Source organism: Anolis sagrei, chromosome 3 (genome assembly GCF_037176765.1).
Source record: "Anolis sagrei isolate rAnoSag1 chromosome 3, rAnoSag1.mat, whole genome shotgun sequence".
Taxonomy (NCBI): domain Eukaryota; kingdom Metazoa; phylum Chordata; class Lepidosauria; order Squamata; family Dactyloidae; genus Anolis; species Anolis sagrei.
This window is the reverse complement of record NC_090023.1, coordinates 115,850,855-115,871,067: the sequence shown is the minus strand read 5'-3', so window position 1 is coordinate 115,871,067 and position 20,213 is coordinate 115,850,855. Positions and strand designations below refer to the sequence as shown.

The 20,213-nt window shown below is 41.6% G+C and overlaps 1 protein-coding gene across 1 annotated transcript in view; it reads right to left on the bottom strand.

Moving 5' to 3' along the window:
- Positions 1-20,213, bottom strand: part of STK24 (serine/threonine kinase 24) — a 43,984-nt gene that overhangs the window by 23,229 nt on the left and 542 nt on the right. Inside the window, exon 2 of the mRNA XM_060769527.2 lies at positions 9,146-9,376. Coding sequence (XP_060625510.1) covers positions 9,146-9,376 — 231 coding nt within the window. The remainder of the gene's footprint in view (positions 1-9,145; positions 9,377-20,213) is intronic.

Below are 20,213 nucleotides of genomic sequence, written 5' to 3'. Positions count from 1 at the left end.
GACAAATGAGAAGAGGAGAAGAAACTGACACTGGCAGATATGGTCCCTCCTTTTCTTGTTGTGTGCCACACATTCCTGTTCGCCATAGCACTCCTCTTTTTTTCCTAAGCAAAACAGATTCATGGGACACAGGAAAAGGAGCTGGATTAACAGAAGTATAGCAGCATGGTCCCATGTCCTCTTCTTAGAATCATAGAATCAAAGAGTTGGAAGAGACCTCATGGGCCATCCAGTCCAACCCCCTGCCAAGAAGCAGGAATATTGCATTCAAATCACCCCTGACAAATGGCCATCCAGCCTCTGCTTAAAAGCTTCCAAAGAAGGAGCCTCCACCACACTCCGGGGCAGAGAGTTCCACTGCTGAACGGCTCTCACAGTCAGGAAGTTCTTCCTAATGTTCAGATGGAATCTCCTCTCTTGTAGTTTGAAGCCATTGTTCCGCGTCCTAGTCTCCAAGGAAGCAGAAAACAAGCTTGCTCCCTCCTCCCTGTGGCTTCCTCTCACATATTTATACATGGCTATCATATCTCCTCTCAGCCTTCTCTTCTTCAGGCTAAACATGCCCAGTTCCCTAAGCCGCTCCTCATAGGGCTTGTTCTCCAGACCCTTGATCATTTTAGTCGCCCTCCTCTGGACACATTCCAGCTTGTCAATATTGCTCTTGAATTGTGGTGCCCAGAATTGGACACAATATTCCAGATGTGGTCTAACCAAAGCAGAATAGAGGGGTAGCATTACTTCCTTAGATCTAGACACTATGCTCCTATTGATGCAGGCCAAAATCCCATTGGCTTTTTTTGCCGCCACATCACATTGTTGGCTCATGTTTAACTTGTTGTCCACGAGGACTCCAAGATCTTTTTCACACGTACTGCTCTCGAGCCAGGCATCTTCTTAGCTGTATGCTTGTTGTTGTTTATTCGTTCAGTCCCTTCTGACTCTTCATGACCTCATTGACCAGCCCACACCAGAGCTCCCTGTTGGCTGCCCCCAGCCCCTTCAAAGTCAAGCCAGTCACTTCAAGGATACTATCTATCCATCTTGCCCTTGGTTTGCCACAATTCCTTGTTCCTTCCATTTCCCCCAGCATCATTGTCGTCTCCAAGCTTTCCTGTCTTCTCATTATGTGGCCAAAGTACTTCATCTTTGGCTCTAATATCCTTCCCTCCAGTGAGCAGTCAGGCTTTATTTCCTGGAGGATGGACTGGTTTGATCTTCTTGCAGTCCAAAGCACTCTTACCCGTATGCTGGAAATTTCTTTTTCACCCAGGAAAGGAAGGGAGATACTGAGCAGAACAGAGACTCACAGCAAGTGGAGCAAAAAGGCAGAATCAGCCTTACCCATACCGTCACATGTTCCTGTTCTCCCCAGTATTCCTCTTCCTTTGCACAGGAAGAACAGAGATTCTCAGAACACAAGAGGCGAAGCCCTATCCATGGTAAGTGAAGAGACATGGGGCCAGGTCCTCCTCGTACCTGTGTGCCATAAGTCTCTGTTTTCCCATGTGAAGGCAAAACATCTCCTGGGAATGGGAAGAGAGCAAGGCAGCCCTTGCTCACCTCCTGAGAATGGGGCTGCAATGTGAATGCCTCAACTTCTGGAGGTGGCAGCATTTCAAACTCACAAATAAGCAAAACCGCGAGTGTGAAACCCACACAGGTGGAGGGCTGATTGTAACAAATAAACTTGACCTAAATTTGGGCACTAAGGGCATGGTACACATTGATGTTAAATTGCACTATGTAACACCATTTTTGTTCTTGGTGTTACATTTCCCAATTGTTTCTATCATAACAACATGAAAAAGTTTATTAAACCTTGTTTTTGCATGATATCTTGCAGCACATTTTGCTAGTTTTTGATGAATATTTCATCGAATTTCAACCAATTCAACACAGTTTGTGGCAGCCACAAAAACAAACTTTCTCGAGTATAACAACTAATTTGAAAGCAAGCACTGCACAATTAAACAGGTATAACAGTTTCAAACCAGGAACAGATTTTTTTTTCAAATTTTGCTACATAGTGCTATTTGATATCATTAAACTCAGTGTTATAGGAGAAAGGGGAAGAAGTAACAATAATTAAACTTTGGAGTTAAACGGGAATTTGCTTTCAATTGCTAAAATATTAATATCGATTAAGGGGAGAAATAACCAGACATTGTTATTTTTAAAAGCAGACTATTCAAAGCATAGGAAACCATAAAAATGTTAAATTATTCATTTATGAATCAAAAATACAATCTATCTATCTATATATATATATATATGGAGAATCATGGAAGAAATATTGAAAGATTGGGACCGTTGTCCGTAGACACCTCCAAGGTCATGTGGCCAGCCTGACTGCTGTGGTATAGGTTTAATTGAATCAAAAACTAAGTGGTGAATCAATGGCTGCATAAATCAGATTGATTTAATGAGTCTACTCTAGTGACCCCCTCGATGGACTGTCACCTTGTCGTGGTGAGGGGGCTTGTGTGTTCCGATGAACCTGTAGGCACAACAACTGGAGTCGTGCACTCCCAGGAGTGGCCGCGGGGGAGGTCCCAGACCAAGCACAGTCTGAAGACCCAAAGACCTCAATGGCGGAGCAGGCGGAGGATAACATGGTACATGTTACAACGGCTGTGAAGGCAGAAGAAGACTGCAACAGACTGAGAAGCCACAGTCATTGTGTTAAACTACACGACCAGTGGAACCTCACTCTGTGAAGACTGTGTGTTGATCAGTTGTGCACTGACCTCCACACATTAAAAAACTCATGCACAGGCGTCTTCCAAAGAAAATAAAAGGAGGGAGAAAGGGAGAAGCGTGCCAAGAGGAAGGCGCGTCAAGCCAACCCCGACCGAGACCGCCTTCCACCTGGAAACCAATGCCCGAACTGTGGAAGAAGATGCAGAGCAAGAATAGGGCTCCACAGCCACATACAGACCCACAGGAATAACGAGGGATCGCCTAAGTAAGTAAGTCTAGTGAAGATTAGCAATAGGACTGAGGACTACATTTAGGTATTTAGAGCAATTATTCTATTGTTGAAAGTGATACACTGATACGCATCAATACACTATTTACAAATATAATGTCCTTGAAAATGTCACTAGACTTACAAAGCATATTATATATTTTTATAATTAATACCATGTAACAAAATATAAAACTATTGCCCTGGATGCAACTACTAGTTTGCACTAGAGTTGCAGTTGTTAGATTGACCCAGATCTGTAACTCAAAGATTAATCTATAATAGTTTGATGTAAATATTGTTGGGTAAAGTGGTTAAAAAGATTAAGACACACAAGTTCTATTTCACTGGGTCTATTTGTTTATTTTCATCCTTTTTTTCATTCTGCAAACCATTGCTTTTGCATCATAAAAACCTGAATGCTCTTATGCTGTCAACATACTCCAACAACAGAAGATTCCAAGTTACATATAGCCTCAATAAAGTAATGGTTTGCAGACATGCCTGACGGGATTGTGATCCTGTTTTTCTAGTATTGCATACCAACGTGATAGGATGGCTTTATTGTGTAAACTGCTTTAAGTAGGCTGCATAGTCTTTAAAGGCACCATAAGAATTCATTAATAGGAAAGTTCACCAAGTTTACACATGTCATCAGGCCTCAAGAATGATGAACAACCAGTTTCAGGAGTAGCTTCATGAAGGCCTGAGATGGAGGCAGGTAGCTGATTCCAAACAATGGTGCTCTTGCCAAAGGAGCACTGGTTTCCACTTTGCTGAACATTGACAAAAAATGAAACTGCCCACAGGAGAGCACAATATGATGCTTCAACCTATCCTATTTCTACTCCTCCTGTACCGATCCCTGGCCTTTCTTTTATTGTTGCCATCCTAGACAAACATATCCTTGAGTTTTTTTGTGGGCTAAGAGTATGTGACTCACCCAAGAAGACCCAGTAGGTTTTCATGGCCAAGTGGGGAACTGAACCCTGATCTCCAGAGTTGCAGTCCAATTCCTTTCCTCAATCCTACTTAATATAGATTCTAAAATCTTTTAGGACTGACCGTGCAGCATGTAACTTGCTATAGCTACAAAATAAAAATCAAGCAATAGTAATAATTTATTGCTTTGCTAGAAGACTTATAGCATACTGATTTGTTGCTATGCCATAAGACTGAACTGATGAAATTCAAGCACAAATTGTTTTTCTTCAACTTAACATCTTCCTATCTAAACATCAAGCAGCATCATTAAAGACTGTCAACACTGACAAAGACCCAGTCTATCTTTGCAGAACAGGATAGCTGTATGCTTCCAGTCAGAAGTGCTATTACAGTCCTAATATATACTATTGCTGCTACTTTACTATATCAGCCAGAGATTTTCAAGAAGACCTTAACTAGAAATGAGTAAGGTTGTGTGACAACAATGAAAATAAATTGCTTCCTTGCCAAGTTTCTGTGCTCCATGCAGTGAGCAGTGAGAAGGCCCACGTTCACAGAAAAGTGACAGAAAGCTCTGGGGATCCCCTATCACCGTTCAATTGAGGATACACCAAAAGATGGGTGCTGACAATGATTATAGCATGTGCAAGCCATCAGAACCTACACAATCCAGACACCCATCCAGCCCAAAGAATTGACCATGTTCTCCACCAAATGCTTCCCTGTCACTCAAAATAAATTACAGACTAACAGAAGGACAAGGGTCCAGGAAGGAAGGGGATTGAGACCCAGATTCCACTTACACTGTCATATAATGCAGCTTGGAATTGTATTATATGGTAAAGTGGAAGAACAAAACATCCTTCCAGTGTCATGGTCTGATCACTATCTGGTCAGCTTTAGGCTCGCTGCGATCCCCAACCTTCGCAGGGGTGGAGGACAAATTAAGATGGTCCGCCCCAGGAGACTGATGGATCCGGATGGATTCCTGAGGAATCTTGGGGTTCTTCCTGCCATGGAACCTGGCGATCCTGTTGACGCCTTGATCGACCTTTACAATAGGGAGATGTCCAGGGCGATAGGCACGATCGCTCCTGAACGCCCCGTCTCGTTGCGTCATGACAGGCCGTCTCCTTGGTTTACCGAGGAGTTGGCTGTGATGAAGCACACGAGAAGGGGGCTAGAGCGCAAGTGGAGGAAATCTCGGGACGTGTCTGATCAAGCACGGGCTAAGGCCTCTCTTAAGGCATACTCCGTGGCTATACGGGCGGCCAGGGAATCTTTCACGACCGCCCGGATAGTGTCTGCAGCAAATAGGTCATCAGAGCTGTTTCAGGTTGTCGGGGAGCTCCTTCACCCACCTGTGGTGGACGAGATCTCTGATGACCCAGCAGCTCGGTGTTGCGATTTCGCACACCATTTTGCAGGCAAGGTTGCCCAGATACGTCGTGAGCTCGACTCCAATTTCACCGCAGTGCCAGAGGAGGTGACTGAGGCATCTGCTTGTCCAATTTTGTGGGATTCTTTTCGGCTTGTTCTTCCTGAGACCGTGGAGGAGGTTCTTGGGGCTGTGAGGGCGACCACTTCGGCTCTAGACCCTTGCCCATCCTGGTTTATTAAATCTGCCAGGGAGGGGTTGGTTGATTGGTTTGTGTTGATCATTAACGCATCATTGGAGCAAGGGATTTTTCCATCTAACTTGAAACAGGCTGTGGTCCGCCCACTCCTCAAAAAGTCGTCCCTTGACTCTACGGTGCTGAACAATTACAGACCGATTTCCAACCTTCCTTTTTTGGGTAAGGTGCTGGAGCGGGTGGTCGCCCTCCAGCTCCAGGGCTTCCTGGATGACATCAATTAACTGGATCGGGCACAGTCTGGTTTCAGGCCTGGTCATGGCACCGAGACAGCCTTGGTCGCCTTGGTGGATGACCTCCGTAGAGGACTGGACAGGGGGAGTATAACCCTGCTGGTCCTCTTGGACATCTCAGCGGCTTTCGATACCATCGATCATGGTATCCTTCTGGGTCGGCTCTCTGGGATGGGTCTTGGGGGCACGGTTCTGTCGTGGCTCCGGTCCTTCCTGGAGGGACGAACCCAGATGGTGAAGCTGGGAGATGCCTGCTCGGACCCCTGGCCTTTGACCTGTGGGGTCCTGCAAGGCTCTATTTTATCTCCCATGCTTTTTAACATCTACATGAAACCGCTGGGAGAGGTCATCCAGAGTTTTGGAGTTGGGTGCCATCTCTACGCAGATGACGCACAACTCTACTACTCTTTTCCACCTAATTCCAAGGAGGCCTCTCGGGTGCTAGACGAGTGCCTGGCCGCTGTGTCCATCTGGATGAGGACGAACAAGCTGAAGATCAATCCTGACAAGACAGAGGTCCTCCTGGTCGATCGCAAACCAGACCGGGGTATAGGGTGGCAACCTGTGTTGGACGGGGTTACACTCCCCCCTGAAGCCACAAGCCACAGCTTGGGAGTCCTCCTGGACTCTCTTCAAACTACAAGAGAGGAGATTCCATCTGAACATTAGGAAGAACTTCCTGACTGTGAGAGCCGTTCAGCAGTGGAACTCTCTGCCCCGGAGTGTGGTGGAGGCTCCTTCTTTGGAAGCTTTTAAGCAGAGGCTGGATGGCCATCTGTCAGGGGTGATTTGAATGCAATATTCCTGCTTCTTGGCAGGGGGTTGGACTGGATGGCCCATGAGCTCTCTTCAAACTCTTTGATTAAGAGAAAATATAAGAGACTCATCGCTCATGCTTGAGGCTCAGGCGTCGGCGGTGGCCGGGAGGGCTTTTGCACAACTGAGACTTGTGCGCCAGCTGCGCCCGTACCTCGCGAAGGCTGATCTGGCCGGGGTGGTCCATGCCTTAGTCACCTCTAGAATGGATTACTGCAATGCGCTCTACGTGGGGCTGCCCTTGAAAACGGCTCGGAAATTCCAATTGGTCCAACGGGCAGCAGCCAGGATGTTAACGGGGGCCCATTACAGAGAGAGGTCAACCCTTCTGTTTAAGGAGCTCCACTGGCTGCTGTTTATTTTCCGAGCCCAATTTAAGGTGCAGGTGCTTACCTACAAAGCCCTGAACGGTTTGGGACCACCCTACCTGCGTGACCGCATCACAGTCTACGAACCCACACGTTCACTCCGGTCATCAGGAGAGGCCCTGCTCGTGATCCCGCCCGCATCGCAGGCGCGTTTGGTGGGGACGCGGGACAGGGCCTTCTCTGTGGTGGCCCTCTGCCTCTGGAATGCCCTCCCGAAAGATCTCAGACAGGCCCCTACTTTGGCGGTTTTCAGAAAGAACCTGAAAACCTGGCTGTTCCAACGTGCCTTCTCAGATTAGGAACCCCACTACTAAAGCCCAGAAGCCCAGAAGTAATAATAATAATAATAATAATAATAATAATAATAATAATAAATGTAAACACAACTAATACAGTTCAGTGCAGTTTAAATGCATTATATGAGACTACATTGACTGTATTATATGGTCAGTGCAAATGGGGCCCCAGACAAGCACCAGATCCAATGGCAGACATGGCTCTGGAAAGTGTTCAAACTGATGTCCAGGAATTTTCCTGGAAAACCGCAAACCTGGACTATATTAAGTTCTGTACTTGTTTTTCTGCTTCACAATTACTACTTGCATTTTATTTATTAGTATGGCTTCACATCCTGTTGGCTTTTTCCCTTGAAGAGTCCCTCCCTCTCACTCTGCCCACCCACCCTGCCATGATGGGTTGGCCTTACATCACCATCATGGCTACAGATCTGCCTGGACTAGGATATGAGTACAGAAACACACATGGGAACACGCTGGTTTTTCAGAAGTTTGGGACTATAATTCAAACAACCCCCCACCCTTGGTAATTCTAAGTCATGCATTGGGCATACTGGTTGGGCGTTGAAGCCCAAATCATCTTGAAGGCCAAACATTCCTCATCTTTGTATTTTGAGAGTCAGTCACACACACACACACACACTCCAAGTGCCCAGATAACATCTTTCACATTCTATGTGTCCTCTTCCAAAAAATATTGGTCATTTGGGCAATATTTCAGAGAAAATGCGAATCCTTTTTCTTTTTTTGGTCTCTTTAAATATATATATATATATATATATATATATATATATATATATATACATACACACACACACACACACACACACACACATATACATATATACATTTGTAAATAGGTATGTGACCTACTTGCACTCAAGAGAAATAAACACAGTACAAACTTCAACACAAGAACACAATTATTCTGGAAATTCTAGTGGGGGAAATATGTCCTAGCATCAATCATTATTTCTTTTCTTGCTATTGGGGAAATAAATGACCCATAGCTACAAGGGATGAAAAAGAATGAATGGTGCCTTCTTAACCTTTTAGGCATCAAAGCATTTTTATATTCCTCCTTATTGAATTTCCCATTCTACTTTTATATATTATTTGCGATCATCCTAGATTTTAGTCCAGGAACTTAATTTAGTATGTCTTAAATATTAGTATCATGAAAACTATTCACTTAAACTAATTCTTCCATGCTTTGTTAGCATCAGAGTTTATCATTTACTGCATATGCAAACTGTGACAGATGGGCGGGTACCTTGCACTCATGAAACAAGTATTAAGTACTTTCAATTTGACTAATAATACTGCCATCCACATAAAAGAGCACACATTAATTTCTGAAAAATTGGGAATTATCTAAAAGGAATGTGGGAGGGGGAATGCCTCTAGCAACACCTTTAAGACCAATTGAATTATTTTAGCATGAACTAAATCCAAGTCCTGAGACACACTAATGTAATTAATATCAATGCAGCAGTCACATCACTATTTAACCCTTGCAGTTATATCCAATAGTTAAATAAGAGTATAATACAATACAGAAAGATACAAATTGAAACTTTAGTTATTTCAAAAAGCTTATGTGAGAGGATCTAGGTCTGTCAAGCTGGCAATAATATTGAGATGTGAGAGCAATAAAAGTAAATTAAATAGTTAAAATGAGCACAGGCTCTGTTCCTATAACTCACCTTCACTTGATTATTTCTCAGTTCTAACTTTCCTCTCTTGGTTTGCAACACATACCTCATTTTCAAGGTACAGAATTCAAAGTAGATCCCTTTCCGCTGAAGGTTATTAAGTGATTTTAACAATTAATAAAACAACATATTTTGTGCAAACTCTTTCAAGTTTAACTTAAGTTTTTTACCTTTAGATAGGATCCATAATATTTGGTAACATATGGACTATCGCACTGACTCAGGACGGTGATTTCTTGTTGAATGTCTTCTATTTCATCTTCAGCCTCTTCGAGATCAATTATTTTTATTGCAACTACTTTTTGAGTTCGATTGTCAATTCCTTTGAAAACTTCACCAAATGAACCTTTGCCAATCTTCTCTAGTTTCGTAAACAGTTCTTCCGGATCTGCTTTCAGATTCTGGCAAAAAGAAAATGATAATGTTGATATAATGTAGTAAGTTATGTCTGCTATTCCAAATAATGCTGACTGACTTTTAAAATGACCCCCAATATTACAAGGTTTGGGAGGAAAATCAATCTATATTCAATGACTCCCACGAGAAACTAAAATATAGTATCAATTAAACCAAGACTAGTTTAGTAATTTGGGTGTTAAACAAGGTCTCTCAGGAAACAAGAATTCAAATCCACATTCGGCCATGGATATCTAATGGTGACCTTGGGCAAATCCCACTCTCCTAGCAGAAGCTAATCATAACCAGCTCTGAACATATCTTGCCAAGACAATCCTTGATAACAGGGCCACCATAAGTCAGAATCAACTTGAAGGCACAATGCCAACACAGCATCCATGGAATACAGTGAGCTGAAGATTCACTAAGTAAATGCTTCTTAATCTATGTGTCTGCCCAATATGGGGTCCCCGTAACTAAATGTTGGCGCCATGAACAATTTATGTATCTTACCACTCTAGTGGTTGTTCTAAACATTTACAAGAACCAGAAACAACATGGAGCAAATGCTTCAGCTGTACTTCATAAAAAAGGAAAATCAACCTGCCTAGTTTAACAAGAATTTACCTACAACTTATGCAGGGAGGGAAAGGTTAATACCATCTATTTCGGGACGAAGGAAGGATATGGACTGCATGTATGTATGTGAACAGACCATGATGGAAACAACAGGGAGGTGAGGCACATGGCCCACTCTGCAACTTGGAATCTTTTGGGTTTAAGGCATGAATTCCCAATTGTGAGTCTCTAATTCGTGAGAAAAATGGAGAGCCAACAGAGTATATTCTACCTCTGGAGGCTGCAAATCAAATATTTAAGAAAGGGTAAAATTATACGTATATCAAAGAATTGTTTAAAATAAAATTCCCTATGATTAACTATTAGGAAATATTTTATTTGTATACATATTTTATAGATATATATACCCAGAGTTGCATAAAAAATATCAAATGAAAAGAGGTTGTGAGTGGAAAAAGCTAAAGAGGCCCTGCACTGAATAACTGATGTGCCAGAAACCCTGAATCTAAAGTGAGACTTTAGAAAACAAGCCTACAGTTTGGCTATAGACAAGAAGCTTGGGACCCCACTGCTGTCATGTTGCTCTCCAAATTTTCCCTCCCCCTCAACACATAAAATCTCTGGAAATAATCTTCCCTATACTGCAATTAAACTGATTAAAAAGACTTCAGTACCAATTACAGGGCCTTTTAAAATTGGGGGACAAGGACATTTTCTCTCTTATCTCTGGTCAGTTTGTAGTTAAGAGGGTGCCTGAGGATAATGGGGGGAGGGGAGGTGATGGAATAGGAGAATGTGGGAGCTAAGGCGATAATCTCCCTGAGATCAGTCTAAAGCAGTGGTTCTCAATCTGTGGTCCCCAGATGTTTTGGCCTTCAACTTCCAGAAATCCTAACAACAGGTAACTGGCTGAGATTTCTGGGAGTTGTTGGCCAAAACACCTGGGGACCCACAAATTAAGAACCACTGGTCTAAAGGAACCCACAGTTAGGGAACCCAAATTCCATGTACTGTAAAAACCAAAGTTATGTGCCACACATAAGACTGGATAAATCCAAATGCAATTACTTAAATTATGTAACTATCACACTTGAAGGATTGCAAACTAAGATAAAATACAGACAAGGAAAATGTCTAATGAAGCAAGAAGAAACCAGTGGGTGATGGGAATAAAACAGCGTGATTCAAGCAGAACAGCCTTCTCTCCCTTAGTCACTGCAATTTAAAATCCAGTTTCTTGAATGATTGCACTTTCCACATGTACTACTGACCCAGTTTTAAGCTTTGTCTCACAACCATGCCAGCTATTATTTAAATTTTATATTTAAAAGCAACCAAAATTATAAAAAAACAAAAATACACTTTAACAGTAAAAATTCTACACAGCACAGCATGCATAACACAGAAGGGCCTTTCTAACCCTGGCAAAGCTGGGGGAGTTAGTCTACCTCCCCTGCAGAAGAGGCGGGCGAAAGTAGTGCCCTCCTCATTTCATTCTGAAAAAGCGACCCAGCCTCCCTCCCATTGACAGCTGAAGTGGTCGCCCGGGGGGGGGGGGGGGGTTGGGTAGGAATTCCCCCTTTCTTTTTTTTTGGGGGGGGGGGGTCACCTGCCCTATACTGTTCTAGCACGACAAATTGGGAGGTAGAGGCTAATAAATAGGCATACCCGGAAACAACAAGGGAACTGAATTCGGTGCACAACTAAGTCGCCCATTTTGTGTAGGCCAGGAGCTGTAACCTTCCTCTATGTTGTAAATAAAGGAGGGGAAGGCGAAAGCAAATAGCCTAAGAACTGGAAATATGACACTAATAATTCTGGGGGCAGAATTACCCTCACCAAGTTCATTGAAAAGTTCAATATAAAGTATATGGTCAAGTTTATTATGCATTCCAGACCCAGACTTGGGGGGAAATTATAGATTTTAATTAGGTAACATTAATAAAAGAGCCCCCAGTGGTGCAGTGGGTTAAAGCACTGAGCTGCTGAGCTTGTTGATCGAAAGGTCGCAGGTTCGATTCTGGGGAGCGGTGTGAGCTTCCGCTGTCAGCCCTAGCTTCTGCCAACCTAGCAGTTCGAAAACATACAAATGTGAGTAGATCAATAGGTACCGCTCCGGCGGGAAGGTAACGGCGCTCCATGCAGTCATGCCGGCCTTGGAGGTGTCTACGGACAACACTGGCTCTTCGGCTTAGAAATGGAGATGAGCACCACACCCCAGAGTCAGACATGACTGGACTTAATGTCAGGGGACTACCTTTACCTTTACCTAACATTAATAAAAGTTGCCCTTAGTTAACCCATTTACATATGTTGCCTCTTCACTTGCAGGGGTTGTGTGGCAAATTCAAATGCATTCAGGAGCCCATGAGTAATTGCCAAATATTCTATAGGACAAGGTGGAGAAGCTATGGCTCTCCAGGTAATGCTGTACTCCAACTCGGTTAGCCCCAAGCTTCATGGCCAAAGGATGGCATAAGTTCCCCATCACACTTATAATATGTTCTACCCATTCAATGCCTTTTAAGTAGCTTTCTTCCTTTCAGTGCTATCAATATGACAGCAATTAGCAAAGATATATCCAACCCTACAGTTCTGGAGGCAGGAGAGAGTATAATATTTCTATTAAGAAGCTGCATTTGCATTCCCATTGCCTAAAGTAGGCATGGGAAAGATGCAGTCCTCTAATAGTTGTTAAGACTGCAACTCCTACCAATTTTAGTCAATGTAGTAAAGGACCATGAACTGCAGTCAAAGGTATGACCATTATATCAGGGCTAAGGATAATGGAGAACTCTAATGGTAATTCTTTTATCTGCAGGAATGAAGAAGCAAACCATGAAGGAAACACATGCAAGCAGCCATCACAAAGGCCGAGGTCTACAATTGCCAGCTGGGCAGAATCTTATGCATTTGACTTGAACCAATACCAACATGAAAGGAGCCAGAAAATCAGAAAGTTGCAACCAAGTTATTCTACTCTCCATATGTATGTGTGCATGATGTCACAGCACATACATATGCATGGCATAAGTGTGTAGGGCTATTACATCAGTATTAGTATAGCATGTAAAGTGTAATGTGCATGCTGTGGGAACTTCTTGCTGCAGATATAAATGCACACACAGCCACACCTGCTGCTATGACATACAGATTTATGCTTTGCTGCTGTATTCGAGAACCATAAAAATGGTTGGCATCATTTAGCAAGATTCACTATGCAAGACTGTGTGGGTGTTAGTCACAGACAAGTTTAGCCTCCAGTACTAATTCTTCTGGTATTTGAATTTTTTAATACCATTTGTCAACATTCATTCTCTAATATATAGATGAGCAACTATAGCAGGTTTGGAAAACTATTTTCTGCCCCAGAGATTTTCCAAGGACCGCACCGACTGCCCACTATCTATCTATCTATCTATCTATCTATCTATCTGTATAAAATGTTCTCTATAGAAAACCTACTTGAAAGAAAATAGCTATAAATGAATGTTTATAGTAGAGGCAATGATGTTTAATTTTTAACCAGAAAAGGGTTAGTCTAGAGTCTGGAAGTTTAGAGGGTCTCAGAAACAGCAAGTTAGTCAAATGAGGGCACACTATGCCCACTCCACTCTCATACAATGTGAACCATTTCCCAATCCCCAAATGTTTTGCTGCCATCTTGCCACAGATAAGATCATAAGCTGCAAAGGAACTGGAACATAAAGGGTGAAGGGAAAAAAATGAAATTTCAAAAATACTTTGTTCAGTTTCTTTTTAAATATATATACATAGGAATGGACAACTTCAGTGGATGTGAGACAATTTTCTGCTTTTACTTCCCCAGTACCATGCAAACAGCTTAAAAATGTACAACATATTCTGAAATTTCTGGAAGTCATCTTCTGTTTTTGAAAATTGGGGGACAATTCATCCAATTTTTTTAAAAAAGGAGAAACAATTACCCTTATTAAAAGAGTGGTGTTGAGACACACAAATGGCTTCTTTAGGTATAGCAAGCTCTGCACATGCTCAAAGTAACTCAGCCCTAACATCCTAAATGTTTATAAAGCATATGTCGAGGAATGATGGTGCCTCTAAGTCAAGTACATTTGCTATGCTGAAGGGCAGCCTCCATGAAATCCAGCAAATTTATTCTGGGAACAAATAGGATCTTCAAGGAGGCAATCATTTCTATAATTTATGCAATTCTTGTTCGTTTGCTTTCTCTTATTTTAATAAATACATGCTTATCTGGTGAATCAACATTGTTCAAGGCTTCTGTAGGTTGCTAAACTGGGAAATTTGCACAAACAATAACCCAACAAGATGTTAACAATATTTTTGTATGCTTGGCATTAATACACAGTATAACAGTAGAGTTTCAAACTAGAATAAACATCTCAGAAACAGTATTGCTAAAATGATATGCAATTATTTAATTTGAAATTGAAGCAGACTATGAGAGGAAAGTGGAACTAAAAATGGGAAATTATAGATATGGCTACAGCTTTCAGTGGTTATGTCCCCAAAGAAGCAATTTTGTCAGACAAAACCACATAAAATACTTGTCAGGTTATCCTTAAAATCTAACATACAAGTGAACAAAAGAAATCCAGCAATCAAATATGAAAATAATGCAACTTTTTATGACATTTGTATTCTATCATTCTTCCAACACAGAATTCAGGGAACTGCTTAGAAAAAAGCCTCCTTGGTTTCAAAAATGCCTCCTGTATTATATACCCTCAGACCTTACCTTGGGAACAAACTTACATCCTACTTCAAAATATCAGAGGGCCAATCCAGTATAGCACATGAGCAATCATACATAGAACAGTTTTGTATGGCACAGTCCATCTCCATCTCCTCTCATCTTAACAATGTGAACACAATGGAATACACACAAGACATACAAAGGGATCTTGTAGGACATGTGAACTCTGTAGCACCTTCTTGTATGTTAAAAATACTTTGTTCTTATCCTTCCTTTCCCTCAATGTAGGAAGCCCATAGCTATGAAATAATTATCCAGCAACATCTCTACAGATAGATCCCCACTTTCTTTAGGCAGCAAGGTTTCTATTATGAAACAGTAATCAAGTTCAATATTTAGGATTTCTTTTTAGAAAAAAGCTATACAGAATATAATCCTTTATTGCCATTACATTGTAATGCAATCCTTTTACTTAATCAGGCTTCTGTAATGAAAAAGCATTGCTTTCGGGCAATTAGGGAAAGGAACTTCCCAAAAGTTCTATGGGGTTTTCATGTTAAAGATGCTAAAAACATAAGCAGACAAGTTAAGATACATTTTTGTGCATCTGTAACAACCACACATTTGTTTACAAAACTGGCACTTTGATTTTGTGCTCTGCTATGAGCCTCAGAGGAACACAAAGAATTTAAAATATAAATTAGCATGCTAGATAAAAAGCTAGCAATAAATCAAATGCACTCAAAATGTGAAATGAAATAAAATCCAAGAGATTAAGAGATGAAATTGTAACCTGATTATAAAAGCAGAGTAGAAATAGCCATGAAGTAAAAGGATTTTGAAGGCTGACTTTGTGAGCTCTGGTGAGAAAGAATTTGAGATACTGCAGACATACATATTCAGTTAGATTTTGAGGGTGCATCTACAATGTAGAATCAATAAAGCTTGACACCATTTTAACTGCCATGACTCAATGCTATAGAATCATGGGAGCTGTAGTTTTACAGGGTCTTTAGCCTTCTTTGTCAGTGAGTGCTGGTGCCTCACCAAACTACAAATCCTAGGATTCCACAGAATTTAGACTGGATAGTTAATGTAGTGTCAAACTGCATTAATTCTACGGTGTGTGCGCAAAATAAGACTCAGTAAAATATACTCAGTGTCCCCAAAACAATTTATTGATCAAATACTCAGTGTCCCCAAAACAATTTATTGATCAAAATATTCCAGTAGAAATACAAGCCGTCCCCAAGTTACGAACAATATAGGTTGTGTCGTTTTGTTCTTAAGTTGAATTTGTATGTAAGTCAGAACAGGTACGTTTTAAAGTGTAACGCCAGACACACACAAATGGGCACATGCATACTTTGGATAGCATAAGGAAGGGCTAACATCCCTGTGATGTTTGTTTTGCTCCTCTTCAGAAGACTCAACTCACTTTCTGTCCCTGTGATTGGAGTTTGAAAATGTAGCTTCTTGTGGAAACAAGGATTAATGTTAAAGCTTCAGTGGAGACATCTTTTCCCTGTGATAACTCTTTCAGGAGTGGATTTCCCTTCCTAGGGCTAGATTTCTCTCATTTCCTGTTGCCTCACCCTTGTTTGTAACTATGAGTCATTTGTAAGTCAGATGTTCATAACTCGGGGACTGCCTAAATTGTTATTGTTAAGATTGGTATAGTTTTCTTGACCATTCAAAACAGAACATGTAAGTTCAAAATAGTGTGCTTAAAAGAATATTTTTTATTCTCTTTTCAAAACATTATGCTGTGATGAGCTATAATATTATGATATACATTTAAAAATGCAAAAAAATTCAAATAAACTGGTTTAGGCAAAACTAGAATTCTCTGCGTTTTATATTCAGATCCTAGAAATTTTCTCAACTCTCACTTTAGTTACCAACTCTGCCTTCAAAATAAAAAACTGAAAAGACTTCACCCTTAAGGTAACCTAGAAATAATTTTCAATTAAGTCTTCTGTAGGTTTTAATCCAGTTGATCACAAGATGTGGATGAGTCAAGAGACACTGAAAGGCCTGCCCTTGAGCAGTTTCCAGAGGCAGTTCACGATTAAACACTTCTCTCCCAGTAAGCTCTGGGCCTTCTTTATACCTAGCATAAAACAGCATAATGCTGTGCTCCCTGTGAATCACTGCATCTAAACATATTAATATTTCTTGGACCCCATGCAAATGTATTCTTTAATTCCTCTCCTTCTGCCCAAATTCCTGATCTGTTTTCTTAAAACTGGGAAACTGACCAGTGTCCTTCAACTACTTCTAATCCCTTTGGTTAAACTCCCTATATTTCAGCCTGTTTGGTTTTGAGCTATAGATCAGACTCAGGAGTTCATGATGTTTCTATTAATTGTACATTAGTACACCAACAAATGTTCTTCAGGCATGACCCTCTTTGGTCAAGAGGTGTAGTGTTTGTTCTTTGGCATCACATGGGAAGATCCTGACCTTCTGTATGAACTTACATTCCCTAAAGGTTTTAAACCCCCCAACCTCAGTTGATCACCATGCTCAAAAGGACTCAAGATAAAGCCATGAACGGTCAGTGCTACACAAAGTTCTTTATACATATATGAAAAAGAAACAGATAAAGCAAATAACACTGTTCAACGGAGAAAAAGTTGCGGGCCTGAAAATAGCTGTTCTTTTATGATTTTGGGGTGCTGAAAATGAAAATTACATTTAAAAATGTATATCGGCTCTAGTTTTTATGATATAAGCAATCACGTGATCACGTATGGTTGAAAAAATGCATGTTGCGACCTACACTATGGAAGATTCTAGAATATAATAGGAACAGCATTGAATCACATATAGGATGCTCCTGAATTATTCTTTCCTCTGCTTTATAATAGAAGTGGGAACTACAGATGTTGCTGAACTGCAACTTCCATCAGCCAAAGCCAGGACCTGCAGCTGAGTAACATTTGAAGAGCAACACAATTCCTATCCATGTTTTATAAGTTCAAAGTCCCCATGCTACCCTCACCCTGGATCCCACTTTGGAGATTTCAATGGTTATATTATGGAAGAAGAAAACGATCTTATATACTCAATCCATGAATTTTAGTTTTAAAAAATCAACCCCAGAACCCTCAGTCGACTTATCAACTATCAATGTGAGTTGATAGTTTGACACCATTCTCTGAGTGGTGTCAAAAGGTGAGAGTTTAGTCTGTCCCAAGAGGAAATTTTAAAAACCGCACAGGCCCCTCTCTCTCCACATTTTTGAAATACCTGGGTGGGGAGATACATCTCAAGTGGCATTGGTGCTTTCCCCCTCTCATAGAATGAACTTCAACTTATTCATGGGTCATGTCAAAATCCATCATTTTGGTCCCAAAACCTGCCCTTAACTTATAAACTATTAGTATATTCAGCAACGAAATCGACTTACAGACTATGAGTATACAGGCAGTCCGCAAATTACAAATAACGTAGGTTCTGTAGGTGTGTTCTCTAGTTGAATTTGTATGTAAGTTGGAACAGCTACATTTTTAAGTGTAACTCCAGTGAGAGAGAGAAAGAGAAAGAGAGAACGAGGTTTGGATGACATAGGGAAGGGTTAACACCCCTCTGGTGCTTGTTTTACTGTCTGTGCCCCTGTACAGAAGATTTCACCTCACTTTCTGTCCCTGTGATTTGGAAAAAATTGGCTTGTTGAGGAAACAAGGATTAGTGATAAAATTTCAGTGGAGACATATTTTCCCCATGATAGGAGTGAATTTCCCTTCCGAAGGGTATATTTCTTTTACTTCCTGTTGTTTCATGCTCGTTTGCAACTATGAGTTGTTTGTAACTTGAAGCTGCCTGTATGCAGCAATATCTTTCTGATCCAGGGTATGGGAGGGAGAAATTAACTAAAGACTGGATCTTGAATTCTGTGTGTGTGTGTTTGAGAATGGAAGTGGGGAAGAGCTATGCACAACTATGGGTGAATAAGAAGGGGGAGGTTTTTATGAAGACAGCAGGCTGTTGTTCTGGGGGGCAAACCGAGTACCCACTGCTGTTATAAATACTGTGGGTCAAATGTATTTTCTCTACTTATATCACAGGATATATACACCAAAATTGGATTACACTGTCCCAAGGATTTCAAAAGCTTTCACTTGCTGTTAACCAGTGAACTTGGCCCCTAGCTAATGCTATGCACAGGGGCTGTCAGACAGGAAGTAATGAACTCTGCAGCAGGAAGTTCTTAAGCAAGGATGCATCTACACTGCACAATTAATGCAATCTGACACTATCTTAGCTGCCACGGCTCAATGCTTTGGAATTATGAATGCTGTGGTAATACAAGACCTTTAGCCATCTCTGCCAAAGAGTGTTGGTGTCCCACCAAACCACAATTCCCAGCATCTCAAAGCATTAAGACACAGCAGTTAAAATAGTGCCAAACTATATCAATTCCATGGTCTAGATTCACCCTAAGCCTTTCATTTAAGGAAATGCAATGAAAATTATCAGTCCTTCAGTTCACGCTTTTCTTAGAGCTAGTATGCAGTATTGGAACTCTCTGCCCCAAACTGTGGTGGAGGCTCTTTCTTTGGTGGATTTTAAACAGAGGCTGGATGGCCATTTATTGAGGTGCTTTGAATGTGATTTTCCTGCTTCTTGGCAAGGGGTTGGACTGGATGGCCTACGAGGTCTCTTCCAACACTATGATTCTAGCAGTTCAATATTCAGAACAAGACTTGTTCTGTTCTATGAAGATGCCTGGTTAACTCCACCAAAGATAAATATATTTCCATATACTCCCTGAAGCTTGCACCCTGAATATGCCTCCCCTTCATTCCCCCACAGGCATGCCTTAGGAAGAAAAGGAAGCACACTTCTCCACAGCCCAGCTCCCCTTTCTATTACCTCCCTTTGTGCATGTCCAATCTTTCCAGCCAAAACAAGACCAAGGGGCTGCTTTCTGCTGCTGCAGCCGCTGAAGGACAGGCAGAAGAAATGTTACCACTAGGTCACTATAACTGGTGTGTGCACCCACCTCTTCCTCTTTGCTAGGCCAGAACATGGAGGGAGGCTGTCCTATCTATCCTTTAAAGCAGGCATGGGCAAACTCCAGCCCTCCAGGTGTTTTGTGCTTCAACTCCCACAATTCCGAATTGTGGGTGTTGAAGTACAAAACACCTGGAGGGCTGAAGTTTGCCCATGCCTGCTTTAAAACAATCCCACCCAATGCACTCCCATCCACAACAAATATTGCCTCAAGGACACCATCTCAGTGTTGACTTGCCCGAAATGGACAGCAAGATAGATAATACAAGGAAGAAAAAGGTAAACAAGAAGCCTGTACATCTATCCAACAAGGGCAAAGGGAGGGAGGCACTTCAGATTATTATTGTTAGTATTATAATCCAGGACACGCTGAAGGTCAACTCTTCTGAACTGCAGGGGTTTTGTTTAGGGCTGGATAGTGCATGAAAAACCCAATTACTGTGCAAGCCCTTAGGAGAGAGAAGCAGGGTGGAAATGGGATATAATCGATGTTAGCAGGGGAGGGAGGGGGGAGAGGGGAGGGATGGCGACCCCTAACTCAA